The sequence below is a fragment of the Pogoniulus pusillus genome, chromosome 35, assembly GCF_015220805.1.
Source record: "Pogoniulus pusillus isolate bPogPus1 chromosome 35, bPogPus1.pri, whole genome shotgun sequence".
Taxonomy (NCBI): Eukaryota; Metazoa; Chordata; class Aves; order Piciformes; family Lybiidae; genus Pogoniulus; species Pogoniulus pusillus.
In genome coordinates this window covers 1,805,527-1,828,944 of record NC_087298.1, presented here as the reverse complement: position 1 = coordinate 1,828,944, position 23,418 = coordinate 1,805,527, and the positions used below count along the sequence as shown (strand labels likewise).

The 23,418-nt window shown below is 57.3% G+C and overlaps 1 protein-coding gene across 2 annotated transcripts in view; it reads right to left on the bottom strand.

Moving 5' to 3' along the window:
• The window catches only part of PNPLA7 (patatin like phospholipase domain containing 7), a 211,226-nt gene that overhangs the window by 109,487 nt on the left and 78,321 nt on the right, over positions 1 to 23,418 (bottom strand). For both annotated transcript variants that reach the window (XM_064171045.1, XM_064171046.1), the window contains exon 20: positions 15,928 to 16,041. In XM_064171045.1, coding sequence (XP_064027115.1) covers positions 15,928 to 16,041 — 114 coding nt within the window. The remainder of the gene's footprint in view (positions 1 to 15,927; positions 16,042 to 23,418) is intronic.

The window sequence follows — 23,418 nt, the reverse complement described above, 5'->3', positions numbered from 1 at the left end:
AATCCAAGTCAGCCCAACCCCCCCCCCAGTGACCAGCCTTGTGGTGGGTCCATTCAACACCAATACACAACCAACAACAGAATTTCTCCCAGCAAAATGTTCCAATTAGCCTCAGACCAGCACAGCTTCAACCATCCCTGTGCAGGGAGCCTCAGCAGCTCCCACAGACTGAGGGCATCTGGGGAGAGTCATAGGATCATAGAACCAGGCAGGCTGGAGGAGAGCTCCAAGCTCATCCAGCCCAGCCTAGCACCCAGCCCTGGCCAAGCAACCAGACCATGGCACTAAGTGCCCCAGCCAGGCTCTGCCTGAACACCTTATCCTTCTCTGGAGCCTCTCCAGGCCTGTCTGGATGTGTTCCTCTGTGAGCTGTGTTAGATAGGATTGTCCTGCTCCAGCAGGGGGTTGGACTGGATGAGCTCTTTGAGTCCCTTTTAACCCCTAACATCCTGTGAGCCTGTGACCTCCAGCCACAGCCACTCCACCACCTCCCTGGGCAGCCCATTCCAATGCCAATCCCTCTCTGCCTGACTGCTCTCAGCCACTCTGGCCCCAGCCTGTAGCTGCTTGGGGTTGTTGTGGCCAAAGTGCAGAACCCTGAACTTGGCCTTGTTCAGGCTCATCCCCTTGGCCTCTGCCCACCCATGCAGTGCCTCCTGGCCCTCACCCTGCACATCTTTACAACCATTCATGAGGTCACCTCTGAGGGTCTTCTTCTCCAACCCCATCAACCCCAGAGACATCCCTGAGCAGAGCCTGGCTCTGCCCTCCCCACACTGCCCTGCCCACCTTCAGCACAGCACTGAGGGCAGCCCTCAGGCTCTGCTGCCAGCTCCCAGCCCCAGCTCCCTCAGCCTGGCCTCGCAGCAACACTGAGGAGAATCACAGACTTGTGATTCTTGGCAACACTGAGGAGAATCACAGACTGGCTCAGGCCTGAAGGGAGCTCAGAGGTCACTGAATGTCAGGATGCCAGAATCAGAGTGCCAGGGGCTGGAAGGGACCTCCAGAGCTCAGCCAGTCCAAACCCTGCCAGAGCAGCAGCACCCAGAGCAGGTCACACAGCAACACATCCAGGCAGGTCTTGAATCTCTCCAGAGAGGGAGGCTCCACAGCTCCCTTGGGCAGCCTGTGCCAGCCTCTGGCACCCTCACAGGGAACAAATTCCTCCTCATGTTTCCATGGCACTTCCTCTGCCTCAGCTTCCAGCAGTGCCCCTTGTGCTGGCACTGGCATCACCCAGCAGAGCCTGGCTGCAGCCTCTGCCACTCACCTGCACATATTGATAAGCATTGCTGAGGTCACCTCTCAGGCTCTGCTCCCAGCAGAGCTGTTCCATTCCCTTCAGCATCTCTGTGGCTCTGTGCTGGACTCCCTCCAGCAGATCTATGTCCTCCTTAAACTGAGGGCCCAGAACTGGACACAGTGTTCCAGATGCAGCCTCAGCAGGGCAGAGCAGAGGGGCAGGAGAACCTCTCTTGACCTACTCACTGCAGCCCTTCTAATGCACCCCAGACTGGCATTGCCCCTCCTGCCCCCCTAGAGCACACTGCTGGCTCCTGCTCACCCTCCCATCAACTCCATCTACTCTCATCTACTGCAACCTCCCCACCAATCTTTGATCACATTGGGTGCTTCTGTGCTCCACAACCTCCCTGGAGGTGTTCAGGACCAGGCTGGATGAGTCCTTGAGTGACCTGTTCTAGTGGGAGCTATCCCTGCCCATGGCAGGAGGTTGGCACTGGCTGAGCTTTGAGGTCCCTTCCAACCCAACCCATTCCATGATTCTCTTTAGCTGTGTGGTGTAGGAAAAGCTCTGGGAGTTGGCAGTGAGGGTTTGGGCACTCTGGCAGCAGTGCTGGGAAAACCAGATTGGCTTGGAAGAACCCCAGCATGGTGGGGCTGGAAGGGACCCCTGGGGTGCCCTGGGGACCTCAAGCAGGGCACCCACAGCAGCCTGCCCAGGACCACAATGGCCAGGGGGAGCTGGAAGCTCTGCAGAGAAAGAGACTCCACAACCTCTCTGGGCAGCCTGCTCCAGGCCTCCAGCACCCTCACACCAAACAACTTTCTCCTCCTGTTGAGGTGGAACCTCCTGGGCTCCAGTTTGTGCCCACTGCCCCTGGCCTGTCCCTGGGCACCACTGACAAGAGCCTGGCTCCAGCCTCTTGCCCTCCACCCTTCAGCTCTTGCTGAGCACTGAGCTTTGAATCCTGAGCTTCCAACACTCTGGGGGTGCCACCCAGCCTCCAGCCCTGTCCCAGCAGAGTGCAGCCCATGAGGGCCTGGGCACTGGATCCAGAAGGAGGCAAAACTCCTACTCCCCCCCCCACACCAATCCCAGCCTCTGCCAAGCTGGGTGCCAGCGCAGAGCACTTTCCAGACGTCTGCAGGTGCAAATCTGTCTTGTTGCCAGGGTGTCACCACCACCACCCAGGGCTAGACAGCCCTCACAGCACAGTGGGAAGTGTCTGCTGTGCTCATCCCTGGATTTTCCAGCCTCTTCCAGCACCACCACCCAGCCCCACAGACACAGAGCTGCAGCCCCAGGCGCTGGCACCGCCTTGGGCACTTGGGAGCCAAGGCTGGCAGACAAATGTGCCCTGCAAGAAGGCAGCAAGCTGCAGCCCAGCCTTAGCCAACACCACCAGCAGGCCTCCAAATTAGCCCAGAATCATTAATTAACAGCAAAGTGAATGCAGCCTTTGGCAGGCCTGTGCCGGGGACAGCTCCCAGCTGGGGTTAGTCGGTGAGGGGGTTGAGTTTCTCAGCCCTCAGCACCAGGAGCTGTGCCAGCAGCAAGTGGGTGCTCAGCTAAGCACAGTGGATCACCCCAGCACTAATGGCTTAGGCAGCTCTGGGGCAAGGCCAGGCCTTACAGCAGGTCTGGGATGGATCAGGGAGGGAGGTGGACTGGGAGCTGGCTGAAGGAAAGAAGCCAGAGGGTTGGGGTCAATGGGATGGAGTCCAGCTGGGGGCCTGAGACCAGTGGAGTCCCTCAGGGGCCAGTGCTGGGACCAGTTCTGGTCAATGGCCTGGCTGAGGGCACAGGGGGCACTGGCAGCAGGTTTGCTGATGGCACCACACTGGGTGCAGTGGCTGCCTCAGCAGGAGGCTGTGCTGCCATTCAGCCAGACTGGCACAGGCTGAGGGGTGGCCAGGGAGAACTGGAATGAAAGTCAGCAGGGGCAAGGGGAGAGGCTGGCACCTGGGAAAGAGCAACCCCAGGGACAGGATGGGTTGGGAACTGAGCTATTGGAAGGCAGTGAAGGGAAAAGGATCTGGGGGGTCCTGGCTGATGGGAGGGTGAGCAGGAGCCATCAGTGTGCTCTGGGGGGCAGGAGGGGCAATGCCAGTCTGGGGTGCATTAGAAGGGCTGCAGTGAGTAGGTCAAGAGAGGTTCTCCTGCCCCTCTGCTCTGCCCTGCTGAGGCTGCATCTGGAGTACTGTATCCAGTTCTGGGCCCCCAGTTTAAGGAGGGCATAGAACTGCTTGAGAGAGTCCAGCACAGAGCCACAGAGATGCTGAAGGGAATGGAACAGCTCTGTTAAGAGGAGAGCCTGAGGCAGCTGGGGCTGGGAGAGAGGAGCCTGAGAGGTGACCTCAGCAATGCTTATCAATATGTGCAGGTGAGTGGCAGAGGCTGCAGCCAGGCTCTGCTGGGTGATGCCAGTGCCAGCACAAGGGGCACTGCTGGAAGCTGAGGCACAGAAGTGCCATGGAAACATCCAGGTGGGTCTGCAGCCTGCTCCAGGCCTCCAGCACCCTCACAGTGACAAAACTTTCCTCTCCTGTTCCCATGGAACCTCCTCTGCTCCAAGTTTAAACCCTTGCTGATGAGGCACAAAGACCTTCCCTTCTCCTCACCCTGCCAAGGAGCTGCAGGGGATTAAGCTGACCTGGAGTCCCTTCACAACATTCTTAGCCAGGGAAGTCAAAGCTGCTGCAGCTTGGAGGGTTGCAGTGTGGTGAAGAGCCAAAGAGTCACAGCCTGGCAGGGGGTGGATGGGAACCTGGAAGATCATCCAGCCCAAGCCCCAGAGCAGGTTCCCCTAGGGCAAGCCACATCCCTAGGGCAAGCAACACATTCAGGTGGCTCTGGATGTCTCCAGAGCAGGAGACTCCACAGCCTCCCTGTGCAGCCTGCTCCAGGCTCCAGCACCCTCACACTGACAAAGTTTGCCCTCCTGTTCCCCTGGCACCTCCTCTGGTCCAGCTTGCCCCCAGTGCCCCTTGTGCTGCCCTTGGCCACCCCTGGGCAGAGCCTGGCTGCAGCCTCCCCACACTGCCCTGCACATCTTCAGCACAGCACTGAGGGCAGCCCTCAGGCTCCTCTGCTGCCAGCTCCCAGCCCCAGCTCCCTCAGCCTGGCCTCACAGGAGATGTTCACTGCCTGCAGCAGCTTTGGCTCTGGGCTGGACTCTCTCAAGCAGTTCCCTGAGGCCCTTCTTGAACTGAGGGGCCCAGAACTGGACACAATATTCTCAGCAGGGCAGAGTAGAGGGGAAGGAGAACATCCCCTGATCTACTCACCACAGCCCTTCTAATCCACCCCAGGATGCCCTTAGCCTTCTTGGCCCCCAGAGCACACAGCTGGCTGGTGGCCATCCTGCTGTGCACCACTCCCAGGTCCTTTTCCCTTTTGGCCCTTTTGCTGGGCCACACTGAGAAGAGTCTGGCCCCAAGCTCTTGGCCCCCACCCTTTAGCTCTTGCATTGATCAGATCCTCTCTCAGGCTGCTCTTCTCCAGCCTCAACAGCCTCAGTCTCTCAGGCTCTGCTCCAGTCCCCTCAGCACTGAAGACCTGCAGCTGGGTGGAGGCAATGCCAAGCACCAATGCAGGCTGGGCAGTGCCAGGCTGGAGAGCAGCCCTGAGCAGAGGGACTTGGGGGTGCTGCTGGAGGAGAAGATCAACAGGAGCCAGCAGTGTGCACTTGCAGCCCAGAAAGCCAAGCAGAGCCTGGGCTGCAGCAGCAGCAGTGTGGCCAGCAGGGCCAGGGAGGGGATTCTGCCCCTCTGCTCTGCTCTGCTGAGACCCCACCTGGAGTGCTGCATCCAGCTCTGGAGCCCCTGGGACAAGAGGGCTGTGGAGATGCTGGAGAGTGTCCAGAGCAGGGCCAGGAGGATGCTGAGAGGCTGCAGCAGCTCTGCTGTGAGCACAGCCTGAAAGAGTTGGGGCTGTGCAGGCTGGAGCAGAGGAGGCTCCCAGCTGACCTTCTTGTGGCCTGCCAGCATCTGAAGGGGGCTACAAAAAAGCTGGGGAGGGACTTTGGAGGCTGTGAGGGAGTGGCATGAGTGGGGGGAATGGAGCAAAGCTGGAGGTGGGGAGAGTGAGGCTGGAGATGAGGAGGAAGTTGTTGAGCAGCAGAGTGGTGAGAGGCTGGAATGGGTTGCCCAGGGAGGTGGTTGAGGCCCCATGGCTGGAGGTGTTTGAGGCCAGGCTGGCTGAGGCTGTGTGCAGCCTGCTCTAGGGTAGGGTGTCCCTGGGCATGGCAGGGGGGTTGGCACTGGCTGCTCCTTCCAACCCTGACTGATTCTAGGATTCTCTCTTGACTTGTGTCACTCAACCTCTCCTTACAACACTGCAAGAACCTCCTGCAGGGCTCCAGCACCCTCACAGCAAAGCTCTCCCCAGCTGCTGAGGACCAAACCATTCCCTCACTCTGTGAGCAGTATCCTTGCCAGGAACAAGATGAGCTGAGGCCTTTCTCCAGTGGCTTTGAAGACTACAAGTAAGAAGAGTGAAGGCCTGCAAGCCCCCCCAGCCATCCAGCAGGCCCCCTTGGCCTTAAACACACCAACCAGCCATTTTCTGGTGCCCTGGCAGCAGGCTGCTACAGACCTTCAGGTACTTCTGTGGCTTAGAGGACACATCAAAAGGCTTTCTGGCACACAGGGATCCAAGCCAGCAGGGGAACAGTGCTGCCAAGGGCTTTTTATCACAGTATCATCAGGGTTGGAAGAGACCTCACAGAGCATCAAGTCCAACCCTTTAGCACAGAGCTCAAGGCCAGACCATGGCACCAAGTGCCACGTCCAGTCCTGCCTTGAACAGCTCCAGGGACGGCGACTCCACCACCTCCCCGGGCAGCCCATTCCAGTGTCCAATGACTCTCTCAGGGAAGAACTTTCTCCTCACCTCCAGCCTAAATCTCCCCTGGCACAGCCTGAGGCTGTGTCCTCTCCTTCTGGTGCTGGCCACCTGAGAGAAGAGAGCAACCTCCTCCTGGCCACAACCTCCCCTCAGGTAGTTGCAGACAGCAATAAGGTCTGCCCTGAGCCTCCTCTTCTCCAGGCTAACCAATCCCAGCTCCCTCAGCCTCTCCTCGTAGGGCTGTGCTCAAGGCCTCTCCCCAGCCTCGTTGCCCTTCTCTGGACACGCTCAAGCATCTCAATGTCCCTCCTAAACTGGGGGGCCCAGAACTGAACACAGCACTCAAGGTGTGGTCTAACCAGTGCAGAGTACAGGGGCAGAATGACCTCCCTGCTCCTGCTGGCCACATCATTGCTGATGCAGGCCAGGATGCCACTGGCTCTCTTGGCCACCTGGGCACACTGCTGGCTCATGTTCAGGTGGGTATCAATCAGCACCCCCAGATCCCTCTCTGTCTGGCTGCTCTCAGCCACTCTGACCCCAGCCTGTATCTCTGCATGGGGTTGTTGTGGCCAAAGTGCAGCACCCTGCACTTGGAGCTGTTGAAAGCCATCAAAGGAGAAGCAGCTGGGGTGAAGCAGCAGTGCCAGAGCCATTGCACCTCCACCAGCTCCCACAACAGCAGCTTCATTTCTGTGCCGCTCTTCCCGAGCAGCTGCGACTGTTCTCTGCCACTTTGCTTAAGGTTTGCTTTCTCCTCTTCCTCTTTACTGAGGGACAAGGGAGGAGGAGAGATCAATTAGATCCTCACCTGGAATAAACCCCTGGTGCTCCTGAAGCTTTGCAGGCCCTAGAGGAGATCAAACACTCTGCCAGCCACAGAGCTCAGCAAGGAGGCAGCAAGGAACTCCAGCGAGCGCTCCACACCGCTCAGCTGCACCACTCCAGGCACCTTTCCAAAAGCCACCAAAGCACACAGGAGAACAGAAGCTTCATCCTGGGACTGTTGGAGCCTTCTAATGCCTGTGACCAATTGTGCCTTGAAGAAAAAGATGTCACTCTTGCATCGCTGCGATGACTCAGGACTCCCTCCTGCCTGCCTCGTTGGCTACAGCCAACCGCCGCGCTGCTGCTCCACCTTTCTCTGCTCTCCTTTTCACTGCCACTTCTACACTCAAGGAAAAGTTATTTTAATGGCCCAGGAGAACAAATACAGAAAACTCTAGAAGCGTGGCCTCTGCTGACCTACAGCACAGTGCCACACCGAGCTGGAACACCGCCGCACATGGCACACACGCACCGGCCCAGGGCAGCGCTCTGAAAAGAGGGCACAGAAAGCCCTGGGGGAGGCTCTGCCCAGCTCTGAAGAGCTCTGGTTCAAACACACCTACAAAGAGAGCAGGGCTCCAGATGCGTGCTGGGCTCAGAACAGCTTCCAAGGCCAAGGGCAGCCTTGGAGAAGCAAAAGGAGAGAGGCTGAGGGAGCTGGGATTGATTAGCCTGGAGAAGAGGAGGCTCAGGGCAGACCTTATTGATGTCTACAGCTACCTGAGGGGAGGTTGTGGCCAGGAGGAGGTTGCTCTCTTCTCTCAGGTGGCCAGCACCAGAAGGAGAGGACACAGCCTCAGGCTGTGCCAGGGGAGATTTAGGCTGGAGGTGAGGAGAAAGTTCTTCCCTGAGAGAGTCATTGGACACTGGAATGGGCTGCCCGGGGAGGTGGTGGAGTCGCCATCCCTGGAGCTGTTCAAGGCAGGACTGGATGTGGCACTTGGTGCCATGGTCTGGCCTTGAGCTCTGTGGTAAAGGGTTGGACTTGATGGTCTGTGAGGTCTCTTCCAGCCCTGATGATACTGTGATGCTGTGATACTGTGATGCTGTGATACTGTATTTTCTAGCAGGCAGTAAGGTTGTCTTACAGTCCACTCCCCTGGCGCCTGAGCAACTCCTCAGTGCAATTTCCAGCAGCCAGAGCAGGGCTAAAATTCAAGTTCAGGGCTAAATTTCAAGTTCCAACTCTAAAAACAGCCTCTTGCTCAGCAGAAGCAAAGCCAAGCTCTGAAATGTGAGCCAAGCTGCACGCAGCCAGGCTAGAACCTCGCTGGGATCTGTTCGCAAACGCTGCGCTCTCGGCTCCCGCTTCGAAGCCGCTCGGCGGTGCCAAAAATCGTGAGCTGGTTCCTCTGCCCTACTTTCCACAACTGAAGGCAGCGATGAAAATAGAGAGAATCAATTCCCCTCCCCTCCTGTGAAGCTGAAAAAGATTCAAGCTGCACCAGCGGCAAGCAGTGAGGCTGTCAGAGGAGCAAACGCTCCTGCTGGCTGAGCCGCCCTGCGGGCTGTGCTGCAGAGCTGCGCTCCTCGGGCTGCAGGAGAAGTTTTGCACCGTGGGCACTTTCCTGGTGGGTATATCCAGGGTGTAGGATGCTCTCTGAGGCTTCACAGAGGACTCAAGCAGAGTTGGGGCTGCTGAGGCTGTTATGGGATCTACCCTTGCTGGCTCATGCAATCTACTGCAGCCCAGTTATAGAAGCATAGAATCAGAGAGCGGTTTAGGATGGAAGGGACATCAAAGCTCAGCCAGTTCCAACCCCCTATCACAGTATCACAGCATCACAGTATCACCAAGGTTGGAAGAGACCTCACAGATCATCAAGTCCAACCCTTTACCACAGAGCTCAAGGCTAGACCATGGCACCAAGTGCCACGTCCAGTCCTGCCTTGAACAGCTCCAGGGACGGCGACTCCACCACCTCCCCGGGCAGGGACAGCTCCCACTAGAACAGGTCACTCAAGGCCTCATCCAGCCTGGTCCTGAACACCTTCAGGGAGGTTGTGGAGCACAGAAGCACCCAATGTGATCAAAGATCACATTGGGTGCTTCTGTGCTCCACAACCTCCCTGGGAAACCTGTGCCAGTGTCTCGGCATCCTCAACCTCTGCCAGTGTCTCACCACCCTCAATCTGTGCCTGTCATTACTATAGAGTCTGAGCAGGATTCAGAATCTGTCATTTTGGGGCACAAACCCTACAATTTTGGCTGTTTCTTCTCCCTGAGATGAGAGTGTCCATGCTCAGCTGTCTGTTTTATGCCTCAGAGAGCAGGAGCTGGGGTGGCTCACACCAAAGTCCCCTGCAGAGCAGTATCCTGTCCCTGACAGGACCAGAGCAGATGCCTCTCACTCCAAGAAGGACATTGAGGGTCTGAAGCAGGTCCAGAGAAGGGCAACAAAGGTGGGGAAAGGTCTGGAGAAGAGGGCTGGGGAGGAGCAGCTGAGGGAGCTGGGGGTGTGCAGCCTGCAGAAAAGGAGGCTCAGGGCAGAGCTCACTGCTGCCTGCAGCTGCCTGAGAGGAGGTTGGAGCCAGGTGAGGGTTGGACTCTGCTGCCAGGGAGCAAACAGTAGGATGAGAGGAACCAGCCTCAGGTTGCACCAGAGGAGGTTTAGGTAGGACATTAGGACAAATTTTCTCCCCTGAAAGGGTTGTCAAGCCCTGGCTCAGGGCAGTGGGGGAGTCCCCATCCCCAGAGGGATTGAAGAGCCTTGGGGATGTGGTGCTGAGGGCCATGGGTTAGCAGTGGCTTGGCAGTGACCTGGCAGTGCTGGGTTAAGAGCTGGACTTGGCTGAGCTTCAAAACTGCCTTTAAACCAAACCAATTCTATGATGCTGTGCCCAGGGGAGGAGACACAACAGCAGCCAAGCAGATGCTGCTTCCCCAAGGAGCAGCTGTGCCATTTTTCCAGGTCAGACTTCACAGCCTGGAGAAGAGAAAGATTCCAGGAGACCTTGGAGTGGCCTTCCAGGATCTGAAGGGGGCTACAGGAGGGCTGGGGAGGGACTATTGACAAGGTCTGGGAGTGAGAGGAGGAGGAATGGGTTTGAAGTGGCAGAGGGGAGATGGAAACTGGATGTGAGGAAAGGGTTCTTTGCAGTGATGGAGGTGAGACACTGGCACAGGTTGAGAGTGCTGAGACACTGGCACAGGTTGAGAGTGCTGAGACACTGGCACAGGTTGAGGGTGCTGAGACACTGGCACAGGTTGAGAGTGCTGAGACACTGGCACAGGTTGAGGGTGCTGAGACACTGGCACAGGTTTCCCAGGGAGGTTGTGGAGCACAGAAGCACCCAATGTGATCAAAGATCACATTGGGTGCTTCTGTGCTCCACAACCTCCCTGGAGGTGTTCAGCACCAGGTTGGATGAGGCCTCGAGTGACCTGTTCTAGTGGGAGGTGTCCCTGCCTATGGCAGGGGGTTGGAACTGGCTGAGCTTTGAGGTCCCTTCCAACCTCACCCATTCTATGACTCTAACCTGAAATCCTGCACAGGCCAACAGTGCCCTCAGCCCACCTGGTTCTCACTGAGCAGCACCACCCACGTTTATCATCTCCTTACCCAGCAGGGAAGGCTTTCTTGTGATGCATTCCAGAGCTGCAACCCTGTCTGGGTCACCTGCAAACACATCATGGCCAAGGTGGAGCTGCTCCACTGACTTCTAGAGGCTTCTTCACTCTTGATAGGAGATAGCAAAGCTGAAGGCTGAGACTAGTTCAGTCGTGGAACTGCCTGGCCCTTGGCTGTGTGGGTGTCAAGAAGAAGGACCAGGCTCTTTTTGGTGGTGCCCAGTGATAGGGTAGGGAACAATGGACACAAACTGGCACCTGGGAAGTTCCACCTCAACATGAGGAAAAACTTCTGTACTGTGAGGGTGCTGGAGGCCTGCAGCAGGCTGCCCAGAGAGGTTGTGGAGTCTCTGTCCCTGGAAAGTCTCAAGACCCAGCTGGATATGTTCCTGTGTCCTGGGTGCCCCTGCCCTGGCAGGAGGTTGGGCTCTATGATCTCCAGAGGTCCCTTCCAACCCCTACTGTTCTGTGATTCTATGATGTGGGCTCTGTGGAAGCTGCCAAGAGGAACACCAAAACCAAAGCAGCTCTCCATGGTGTGGGATTCCTCTGAACTACAAGAGCCTTCCCCCTGACCTAGGGGTCAAGCAGCACTGCCTGATCTCCACTCCCCCAAGGTTAACTCACCCTCAGCAGGCAGCAGGTGCTTGATGGGGGCAGAGATGTCTTTTTTTCCCCCCCTAAAAGCTGGTTTTCTGCCTTGCAGAGGACCAAGAGGGAAATCCTCCACCACAGTGCTGAATCACAGCTAGCTCCTGGTACCCAGTGAATGATTTCAGAGCTGCTGCACCTGCTGTCCCTTCTGCCTGGGTGGGAAAACAACATCCTGGCTCCCCTGCATGAATCGCTCTGCTGGAAGAACACCAGAGGGAACAGGACAGGGAGGATTCACCTGGCCCACGGTGCTCAGCACTAAGCACTGCCCCAGACAATGTCTTCAGAGGTTATAAAACAAGCAGCAAGCTTTGAGCCTTTCCAGGGAGTGGAATCAGCTTCTGCTGAGCATCCACCTCAGTGCCATTTGCTGTGCTCCAACGTGACCCCAGCTTGCGTCCTTCCAGTCAGAAGACAACTTCATACATCCCAAAATAGCTCCCATGTCTTCCTGTAACCTTTCACAGTCTGCTTGGCTTTATAGGTTAATCTCTCTCCCTACCAGCCACAGCCACCTTTTTGTCCTTGACTCTCTTCCTCTGGCCTCTCCCCCCAGCTGTGCCACCACAGGCTGGTACTGAGGCTTCTCCCACCAAGGCTTCCTGCGCACCGACCCCATTCTGCTGGCAGAGCTGTGGCTACCTGCAAGCCACGGCCCAGGCACAGGCAGCTTCTGCTCCTCCAGGAGCTGGACTCCCTAAGAATCAGAATCCTTTTGCATGCAATTCATTAGCTTCCAGCTCAAAACCTTCTCCCCAGCACACTCTGTTAACTACAAACTGACTTCCTACTTGGCTTCAAACTTTCTATCCTCCTGTCTTCCTCCATCACTTCTCTCTTTCCTCTATTGCTTTCCTCCATCACTTCAATTCTCTCCTTCATCTACTGATTTCCTCCATCACATCATTCCCTCCTTCCTCTATTAGTTTCCTCCATCACATCATTCCCTCCTTCCTCTATTGGTTTCCTCCATCACTTCAGTTCTCTCCTTCCTATATTGGTTTCCTCCATCACATCATTCCCTCCTTCCTATATTGCTTTCCTCCATCACTTCAATTCTTTCCTTCCTCTGTTGGTTTCCTCCATCATTTCAATTCTCTCTCCTCTCCTTCCTATATTGGTTTCCTCCATCAGTTCTCTCCTTCCTCTATTAGTTTCCTCCATCACTTCAATTCTCTCCTTCCTCTCTTGCTTTCCTCCATCAATTCTCTCCCTCCTCTCTTGCTTTCCTCCATCAATTCTCTCCCTACCTCTATTAGTTTCCTCTACCATTTCAATTCTCTCTCACTTCTCTCCTTCCTCTACTCCCTGATGGACCAAAGAGACAAAAAGAGAAGACACAAGAACCTGGACATCCCATTGGAGCCCATGTTATCTCAGGTTCTTAAGACAGTCTGGAAGCATTAACTGTATAAATCACCCACTTTAAAGCCTGGCCTACACTCTTCTTTCTATTTCTAATGCTTGCCCTAAAACATTCCAACAGTGGAAACAGTTCTCTCTTTTTTTATATCATTTGAACATCTATTTAGAACTCTGAGAGCTCAGCAGCAAGGAAAGTGCTTTTCTAACCACCATTCTTGCAGCACATAGCCCTAAAAGATCTCTTTTGGCATTTTGTTTCATAGTAACTAATTAGCCAAACTCTGTGCAAGCCTAGAGCAAGCTAATTGCATCTTGGAAAGGTCAGGGATTGGAGGCTGATAGGCTGCACACTTAGGCAGGGGAAGGCATTTGGATTCCCTTACAAATAAATGTTTTGACTTGTGTTATAAATGCACCACTCCAGCTCTGCCTCAGCTGCCAAGCAAAAACCTTCTCAGCTCCACACAGAGCGTTCTTCAGGAGACAAAAAGTCTGCCAAAGGGTAGAAGAGAATCACAGAACCCCAGAATTGCACAATCACAGCACAGAGCTGCTTGGCAGAGCCCTCCAAGCTCACCCAGTCCAAGCCTCCACCCAGCACTGCAGGGCCAACACTAAACCAGGTCCCTCAGCACCAGCTCCACAGCCTGCTGGGACACCCCCAGGGATGGGGACTCCAGCACTGCCCTGGGCAGCCTGTGCCAAGCTTTCAGAGTCCTTTCAGTACAGAAATGTTTCCTGAGCTCCAGCCTGAGCCTCCCCTGGGGCAACTTGGAACCATCTCCTCTGCTCCTGTTCCTTGCCCCGAGGAGCAGAGACTGCTCCCTCCTCGCTTCAACCTCCTTGCAGGCAGCTGCAGAGAGCAATGAGCTCTGCCCTCAGCCTCCTCTGCTCCACCTGCACACCCCCAGCTCCCTCAGCCCCTCCTCACCTCCAGCTGCTCCAGGCCCTTCTCCAGCCTCGTTGCCCTGCTCTAGACAGTGTCCTTCCTGGAGTGAGAGGCCCAGAGCTGAACACAGCACTCGAGCTGTGGCCTCCCAGTGCTGAGCACAGGGGGATGGGCACCTCCTGTCCCTGCTGCCCACCCTGCTTCTAACCACAGCCAGGCTACCACTGGCTTTCTTGCCCACCTGGGCACTGCTGGCTCATGTTCAGTCAACCCTCAACCAACACTCCCAGGTCCCTCTCCAAGTTGCAGCTTTCCAACCACACTTCCCCAAGCCTGGAGTCTGCCACGGGGTAGTTGTGACCCAGGTGCAGGACTTGCCACTTGGCTCTGCTGAACTGCATGAGGTTGGCACCAGCTCAACCTTCCCAACGTGTTCAGATCCCTCAGGATCCCATCCCTCCAGCACATCGACTACACCACACAGCTAGTGTGGCTGGCAAAGCTGCTGAGGGTGCCTTGATGCCAGCATCCATACCACCACCACAGCTGTCAGTGCTCACAGGGCAAGCAGGGAGATCACTTTTCACTGCCAGAACTTCTGCAGGCTGCCAGTGCCACTGAAACGATCCCAGCAACAAGAGAGACAAAGGCCACAGCTTCTGTAGCAGCAGCCTGCAGTAGCTTCAGTACCCAGCCTGCCTGTGGAATGCCATTGTGGCACTGCCTCACCTGCAGCACAGACACTGCTGTGCCATGACACTGCCTGCACCCCACAGCACAAACCAGCCTTGCACAGCAGCAAGGGAGTCCCAAAGCTGACAGCACAGCTGCAGTGGTAGCAAGCAAAACAGCCTGACTCTACTAGCTTATACTTATTCAAGGGGTCTTTTCTTACAGTGCTGCATAGACTCAGAATCAATTCCACAGCCAATAACTCTCCTTTTCCTTTCACAAACACCTTTCTTGGTCTCATACATTAAAACTGCATGAAGTGTGCAGGGCATTGGTTTTAATTCCATTAGCTCAGTGATTTGAAAAGGGCCACACCTGGAGTGCTGTGTTCAGTGCTGGGCTCCTCCATTCAAGAGAGATGTTGAGGTGCTGGAAGGTGTTGAGAGAAGGGCAGCAAGGCTGGGGAGGGGCCTGGAGCAGAGCCCTGTGACGAGAGGCTGAGGGAGCTGGGGGGGTGCAGCCTGCAGCAGAGGAGGCTCAGGGCAGAGCTCATTGCTGCCTGCAGCTGCCTGCAGGGAGGCTGTAGCCAGGTGGGGTTGGGCTCTGCTGCCAGGCAGCCAGGGACAGAAGAAGGGGACACAGCCTCAAGCTGTGCCAGGGCAGGTCTAGGCTGGATGTTAGGAGGAAGTTGTTGTCAGAGAGAGTGATTGGCATTGGAATGGGCTGCCCAGGGAGGTGGTGGAGCGGCTGTGGCTGGAGGTGTTGGAGCCAAGCCTGGCTGGGGCACTTAGTGCCATGGTCTGGTTGGTTGGGCAGGGCTGGGTGCTAGGTTGTGCTGGCTGAGCTTGGAGCTCTCTTCCAGCCTGCTGGACTCTGTGATTCTCTGATTCTATGAACACAGGCTGTGTGCCACACAGCTCAAAGCAAACAATCACTTTTGGGGTGATGGCTTCTCAGCAAAGCAAAACAAAAGTAGTATTTAAATTAGCTTTATGACTTCTGTGGGGTCTGAAAAGGAAATTGAGTAGAAGAAGTGCAGGTCTGAAAGACAGCAACAAGAAAACTCAGAGATCCTTTGAAATAACAGCACTGAAGAATTGCCTCTAAGAGCAGGGCAATGATTTAGTGCTCAGTAAAATGTCCCTGATGCACTTAGGGACAAAGGAATTAAATTCTGAGTCCGTCAGCCTCCAGATTTGCAGGGAAGAGGCAGAATGTCAAGTGAATTAGGGAAGATGGAGGAGCTGGAGGATTCAAAGGGAGCAAGCACAGCCTCCAGGACACCGAGCTGGCAGCTGCAGAGCCAGCAGGGACAGCCTAAAATGCAACAGCAGCCCCCAGATATCAATACCTAGAAATAGAAGCATCATAGAACGACTTAGGTTGGAAGGGACCTCAAAGATCACCTACTCCATCCCCCCTGCCATGGGCAGGGAGGTCTCTCAGCTAGGCTTGGCTGCCTGAGGCCTCAGTACACATAACCAAGTCCAAGTTTGAGTCCCAGCGAGCTAGACAGATGAGTAACAACATTTGGAAGTGATTCCAGAGTCAAACTTCCATTTCCTGCTAACAGCACTGAGTGATTTCCACTTTGCTAAGCATGCATGTCCTGCAGCGAGCAGGAGCTTCTCCCAGGCACATGGAACCTGCCTCAGACCCAGCTGAAATCCATCAGCAGCTAAAGGAGGAGACGCTGCTGAAAGTCTGGTGGGGATCAGTTCACAGACAGAGAGAGCAAAATGCCTCCTCAGTACCTATCAATCAGAGGCAAAGCCCAGAGGACTCGGTGCTAACAGAGTTTGAGCTCCTCAGACACCTTTGGAGACAGACACAAACCACTTTGGCTGCTCTTACCTGGGGGAACTTGCGTTTGATGGAGGTCAGAGCTCCCTCGGGGAGCTTGGCCAGCTCCGAGTCTCTGACTGCGTGCACGGTGGTGGCCCGAGGCTGGTGGGTCAGTGCCTCTACCTGCAAGGGCAGACAGTGCAGGGGTTAGAGCTCACTCACAATGCAGTGCAATCCCCCAAGGGCAGGCTGAGGACACAGCACCACTGCCAAGCACAGGCCTGTCACAGCGCTGCCTGCCCCAGGGCACTGGCAGAAGGAGCTCACAGAGGGCATATCCTCCTGCAGCAACAGCTGGCACCCACTGAACACAGCCTGTGCTGGCACACGCTCTGCCAGCAGCAGGCCTGCACAGCACCAGAGCCCACAGCACCAGCCAGGATTAAGAGAAAGCTCTGAATGAGGTTTGCAAGACCTCACAAGTGGTGCATCTGCAGAGCACGGAGCACAGCTGCTCGTAGAGAAGCAGCAGAGGCACTCACGACTGCCTGGCACAGCCACCCTCAGCTCCCCAGCACAGCCACCCTGAGCTGCCCAGCACAGCCACCCTCAGCTCCTCAGCACAGCCACCCTCAGCTCCTCAGCACAGCCACCCTCAGCTCCCCAGCACAGACACACTCAGCTCCCCAGCACAGCCACCCTCAGCTCCCCAGCACAGCCACCCTGAGCTCCTCAGCACAGCCACCCTCAGCTCCCCAGCACAGCCACCCTCAGCTCCCCAGCACAGCCACCCTCAGCTGCCCAGCACAGCCACCCTCAGCTCCCCAGCACAGCCACCCTCAGCTCCCCAGCATGGCCACCCTGAGCTCCCCAGCACAGCCACCCTCAGCTCCCCAGCACAGCCACCCTGAGCTCCCCAGCATGGCCACCCTGAGCTCCCCAGCACAGCCACCCTGAGCTCCCCAGCACAAACACACTCAGCTCCCCAGCACAGCCACCCTCAGCTCCCCAGCACAGCCACCCTGAGCTCCCCAGCATGGCCACCCTGAGCTCCCCAGCACAGCCACCCTGAGCTCCCCAGCACAAACACACTCAGCTCCCCAGCATGGCCACCCTGAGCTCCCCAGCACAGCCACCCTGAGCTCCCCAGCACAAACACACTCAGCTCCCCAGCACAGCCACCCTCAGCTCCCCAGTACAGCCACCCTCAGCTCCCCAGTACAGCCACCCTGAGCTCCCCAGCACAGCCACCCTCAGCTCCCCAGCACAGACACCCTCAGCTCCCCAGCACAGCCACCCTCAGCTCCCCAGCACAGCCACCCTCAGCTCCCCAGCACAGCCACCCTCAGCTCCCCAGCACAGCCACCCTCAGCTCCCCAGCACGGCCACCCTCAGCTGCCCAGCACGGCCACCCTCAGCTCCCCAGCACGGCCACCCTCAGCTCCCCAGCATGGCCACCCTGAGCTCCCCAGCACAGACACCCTCAGCTCCCCAGCACAGACACCCTCAGCTCCCCAGCACAGCCACCCTCAGCTCCCCAGCACAGACACCCTCAGCTCCCCAGCACAGCCACCCTCAGCTCCCCAGCACAAACACACTCAGCTCCCCAGCACAGCCACCCTCAGCTCCCCAGTACAGCCACCCTCAGCTCCCCAGCACAGACACACTCAGCTCCCCAGCACAGCCACCCTCAGCTCCCCAGCACAGACACACTCAGCTCCCCAGCACAGCCACCCTCAGCTCCCCAGCACAGACACCCTCAGCTCCCCAGCACAGACACCCTCAGCTCCCCAGCACAGCCACCCTCAGCTCCCCAGCACAAACACACTCAGCCTCCCAGCACGGCCACCCTCAGCTCCCCAGTACAGCCACCCTCAGCTGCCCAGCACAGACACCCTGAGCTCCCCAGCACAAACACACTCAGCTCCTCAGCACAGACACCCTCAGCTCCCCAGCACAGCCACCCTCAGCTCCTCAGCACAAACACACTCAACCACCCAGCACAGCCACCCTCAGCTCCCCAGCACGGACACCCTCAGCTCCCCAGCACAGACACCCTCAGCTCCCCAGCACAGACACCCTCAACTCCCCAGCACGGCCACCCTCAACTCCCCAGCACAGACACCCTCAGCTCCCCAGCACAGACACCCTCAGCTCCCCAGCACAGACACCCTCAACTCCCCAGCACAGACACCCTCAGCTCCCCAGCACAGCCACCCTCAGCTCCCCAGCACAGCCACCCTCAACGGCTCAGCACAGCTCTGCACCTTTGCACCCAGCATTTTTAGTTGTAGGAAGCCACCCAAGGGACAGGAACACTCCACTTGTCTACTGCTCTTTATCTTTCCTCAATGCTACTCTGATTCACTTTCAGAAGCTAAATACTGACAGCTTAAAACAATCCAACTCTTCTCCAGAACTAAGGACAAGGCTTTGAAGCAGAGCAGCTCATTTTGGCCAGGAGTGAGCTCTGCTTTTCCAGTTAGTCTGGGATTCTTTGCATGCTCCTGTGTAGCTGTGCCCTGACAACAAGAACACAGCTGCCAGAAACCACCACTCTCACAGGGAAGAATTTCTTCCTAATCTCTAATTTCAATCCAGCTGCTTCCAGCTCAAAGCCATTGTGCCTCATTCTGGCACTCCCAACCCTTAACAACAGTCCCTCCCCAGCTCTCCTGTAGCCCACTTCAGGTACTGGAAGGTTATCCCAAAGTCTCCTTTGAGCCTTTTCTCCAGGCTGAACAACCCCAGCTCTCACAGCAGAGGGGTTGGGGACTGAGGAGAGAGACCTGGAGGTGTGGAGCTGTGGGTTCATAGCCAGCTGAACCTGAGCCAGCAGTGTCCAGCTGGCCAAGAAGGGCAATGGCAGCCTGGATTGGGTTAGAAACAGGGTGGGCAGCAGGGACAGGAGGGGATCATCCCTGGTGCTCTGCTAAAGGAGCTGGGGGTGTGCAGGTGGAGCAGAGGAGGCTGAGGCCAGAGCTCATTGCTCTCTGCAGCTGCCTGCAGGGAGGTTGAAGCAAGGAGGGAGCAGTCTCTGATCCTCGGGGCAAGGAACAGGAGCAGAGGAGATGGCTCCAAGCTGCCCCAGGGGAGGCTCAGGCTGGAGCTCAGGAAACATTTCTATACTGAAAGGACTCTGAAAGCTTGGCACAGGCTGCCCAGGGCAGGGCTGCAGTCCCCATCCCTGGGGGTGTCCCAGCAGGCTGTGGAGCTGGTGCTGAGGGACCTGGTTTAGTGTTGGCCCTGCAGTGCTGGGTGGAGGCTTGGACTGGGTGAGCTTGGAGGGCTCTGCCAAGCAGCTCTGTGCTGTGATTCTCTGTTTCCAGCCCTCGCAGCACCTGCACCACCTGCAGAGTGCCCAACCACTGCACTCAGAACCGATCCTTTCCTCCAGCACAGAAGCTAAGAGAAGGCCAGGACCATGCAATGAAAACGAGGAGAGCTCTCCTGCTTCCCAGCCCAGCCTGGTGCTCAAAGCCCACCCAGCACCGCGCAGCTGCCCCTCGCTCCCCACCGCCCCCTGCTCCGCTTCCAGACGCAGCAGCGCAATTCCCTGCTGGAATATCTTCACGTGCTTAACGAGGGAGCCTGCCAGGCAGGATGGCGTCAGGCTGGGCTCAGGAGTGAGCCAGCTCCGGCAGCTAATTGCCTAGAAACAGGCTGGTGCTGGGCTCGGCAGGGCCGGGCAGCCTCAGCTGCCTTCTGAAACGCGCACAGCGAGCCCGGGAGGAAAAGGGATGCCGCTGGAGCAGCTGCAAGCAGGCAGGTGAAAACAAACACAACCCCTGCAAACGCAAACGAAATCCTTCCAAGTGCAACTGGCAGACCCTAGAGTGAAAGCCAAAGTGGCTTTCGACTGGGGCTTACGGCAGGAGAAGAAACGAATCACTTAGCAACAGGCGCGGGAAGGAGAGCGGGCAGCAGGGCAGGGGAGGTGCTCTGTGCCTCTGCGCTGCTCTGCCCCTCTGCTCCGCTCTGCCCCTCTGCTCTGCCCCTCTGCGCTGCTCTGCCCCTCTGCTCTGCCCCTCTGCTCTGCCCCTCTGCTCTGCCCCTCTGCTCTGCTCTGCCCCTCTGCCCCTCTGCTCTGCCCCTCTGCTCTGCCCCTCCGCTCTGCGCCTCCGCTCTGCCCTGCCCCTCTGCTCTGCCCCTCCGCTCTGCCCCTCTGCTCTGCTCTGCCCCTCTGCTCTGCTCTGCCCCTCCGCTCTGCCCCTCCGCTCTGCTCTGCCCCTCTGCTCTGCCCCTCTGCTCTGCGCCTCTGCTCTGCCCCTCTGCACCTCTGCTCTGCCCCTCTGCTCTGCCCCTCTGCTCTGCCCCTCTGCTCTGCTCTGCCCCTCCGCTCTGCCCCTCCGCTCTGCCCCTCCGCTCTGAGCCTCTGCTCTGCTCTGCCCCTCTGCTCTGCCCCTCTGCTCTGCGCCTCTGCTCTGCCCCTCTGCACCTCTGCTCTGCCCCTCTGCTCTGCCCCTCTGCTCTGCCCCTCTGCTCTGCTCTGCCCCTCCGCTCTGCCCCTCCGCTCTGCCCCTCCGCTCTGAGCCTCTGCTCTGCTCTGCTCTGCCCCTCCGCTCTGCCCCTCCGCTCTGCTCTGCCCCTCTGCTCTGCTCTGCCCCTCCGCTCTGCCCCTCTGCTCTGCTCTGCCCCTCCGCTCTGTCCCTCTGTTCTGCTCTGCCCCTCTGCTCTGCCCCTCTGCTCTGCTCTGCCCCTCTGCTCTGTCCCTCTGCTCTGCCCCTCCGCTCTGCCCCTCTGCTCCGCTCTGCCCCTCTGCTCTGCCCCTCCGCTCTGCCCCTCTGCTCTGCTCTGCCCCTCTGCTCTGCTCTGCCCCTCCGCTCTGCCCCTCTGCTTTGCCCCTCTGAGGCCACCGCTGGAGTGCTGGGTCCAGCTCTGGGCTCCCCACATCAGGGGTCAGGGAGCTGCTGGAGAGAGCCCAGCAGCGGATACGAAGATGCTGAGGGGCCTGGAGCAGCTCTGTGAGGAGCAAAGGCTGAGAGCCCTGGGGCTGAGAGCCTGCAGAAGAGCAGCCCCAGAGGGCAGCTGAGCAATGCTCAGCAACAGCTAAAAGGTGGAGGGCAAAAGGATGGGGTCAGAGTCTTGTCAGTGGTGCCCAGGGACAGGATAAGGGCAATGGGCACAGAGTGGAACCCAGAAGGTTCCATCTGAACTTGTTTGGTGTGAGGGTGCTGGAGGCCTGGAGCAGGCTGCCCAGAGAGGTTGTGGAGTCTCCTTCTCTGCAGAGCTTCCAACCTCCCCTTGGCCATTGTGCTCCTGGGCAAGCTGCTGTGGGTGCCCTGCTGGAGCAGGGGCTTGGACTGGATGATCTCCAGAGGTCCTTTCCATGCTGGGATTCTGTGACCTCCTCATAATTGACCTTGGATTATTTGGGGGTTAATAGCTTGGGGCTGAGGTTTTCTGACTGATTTCTGTCATGCTTCTTTTCAGAATCAGTTCCCAAGTTCTGGTTCCCTGCAGGTCCGAGCAGCAGCAGTGCTGGCAGGAGAGAACGAGGGGCTCAGACCCAGCAGAGCTGTGCCAGGTGCCTGGAGCTTGTACTTCTGCCCACAGCACAAGAGCACTGGATACAGGAGGGAACTCTGTGCCCCTACTCCCATCAAGAGTGAGTTCTTGGAAGCCTACGTGTTCATGAAAGGGACACCTCAGACAGCTGGGACATGGAGATCTCAAAAGCCTGCAAGGCTGCCCAGAGAGCTGAGCTCAGCCTGCTCATGGTAACTGTCTAGTGCAGAAGAGCAATTGCTACACATCCACAGAACCCTACCCAAGGACATGTAACCAAGGGTGGGAGGACCCAGGCTGTGGTTTCTGTTCCAGAGGCAGGGGTGTTGGGTTAGTCACAGTTCAAACCAATGCTACAGGAGGCAAGGGAAAAAAGAGAGTGGCCACACAGAGGGACTTGGGCAGGCTGCAGAGGTGCACCAAAACCAACCACATGAAGGTCAATGAGGCAAAGTGCAAGGTCCTGCACCTGGGCTGGGACAATCCCACACACAAATCCAGGCAGGGTGAGAAGTGGTGTGAGAGTAGTCTGCAGGAGAAGGGCTTGGGGGTGTCAGTTGGTGCCCAAGTGCCCAGCAGCCAGCACTGGTCCCTGGCAGCCCAGAGCCAGCTGTGTGCTGGCTGCAGCCAGAGCAGGGAGAGCAGCAGCACAGGGAGGGGATTCTGCCCTCCAATCTGCTCTGCTCAGCCCTCACCTGCAGCACTGCCTCCAGCTCTGGGAACCCAGCACAAGAAGAAGTTCTGAGCAGGAAGTTGTTGAGCAGGAGAGTGATGAGAGGCTGGAATGGGTTGCCCAGGGAGGTGGTTGAGGCCCCATGGCTGGAGGTGTTTCAGGCCAGGCTGGCTGAGGCTGTGTGCAGCCTGCTCTAGAGTAGGATGTCCCTGGGCATGGCAGAGGGGCTGGAACTGGCTGCTCCTGGTGGTCCCTTCCAATCCTGACTGATTCTATGATTCTAAGAAGGACCTGGAGCTGCTGGAGAGGGTCCAGAGGAGGCCACCTAGATGCTCAGAGGGCTGGAGAAGCTCTGCTGTGGGGACAGGCTGGAGAGTTGGGGCTGTTCAGCCAGGACAAGAGAAGGCTGCAGGGAGACCTTAGAGCAGCTTCCAGTGCCTGAAAGGGCTGCAGGAGAGCTGGGGAGAGACTTTGGACAAGGGCTGGGAGTGGCAGGATGAGGGACAATGGCTTTGAGCTGGGAGAAAGGAGAGTGAGAGTGGAGAGGAGGAAGAAATTGTGGAGAGTGAGGGTGGGGAGAGACTGGCACAGGTTGCCCAGGGAGGCTGTGGCTGCCTTCTCCCTGGAGACGTTCAAGCCCAGGCTGAATGTGGCCTTGAGCCACCTGTGCTGGTGAGAGGTGTCCCTGCCCCTGGCAGGCAGTTGGCACTGGATGATCTTTAAGGTCCCTTCCAACCCAACCCATTCCATGACTCTGAATCTCTGCACACACATTCATGCAGAAGCAGATCCTCTCTTGGCTCCCCATAGGGCTGTACAACACCTGCTTTATCTCCCTGCCCTCTTATCAGCTGCTTATGACATGTGGCTCTGTGATTTAGCTTCCTCACCCTGCAAGCAGGTTAAAGAGTCTCAACTGTGAAAAGAAACCTTTCCCCTCAGCCAGTCAGCACCCAGTTGAGTTTAATGTGTGGAGAAAACCCACTCCAGCTGCCTAACATCTTTCTCCACTCTTTTTGTGATGTATGAGTGCATAAAACCAGCTGAGCTGCCTGGGGCTCACCAGGCTGTCAGGAAAGAGGAGATCTGTTTAAAAATGGAATTAAACTTTAACTTGGAAATAAAGCCTGAGGGATTTTTCATTCCCTTCCCTTCACACTGTGACTCTGCCTTCTCACTCCACTCCCCAGGCAGAGCAGAGGGCAGATGGAGACCTCTGTAGAACCTGCTTCACATGGAGCCACTCAAACCCCCAGAGCCAGTGGCCTTGGTAACCCTGCCAGTGGCAGTGACCCCCCCAGAACTGCAGGGTAAGCTGAGTGCAATTCCCAGCAAATTGGATCTTGTAAGACTCTCACTCACAGGTGCCACAGAAGCCT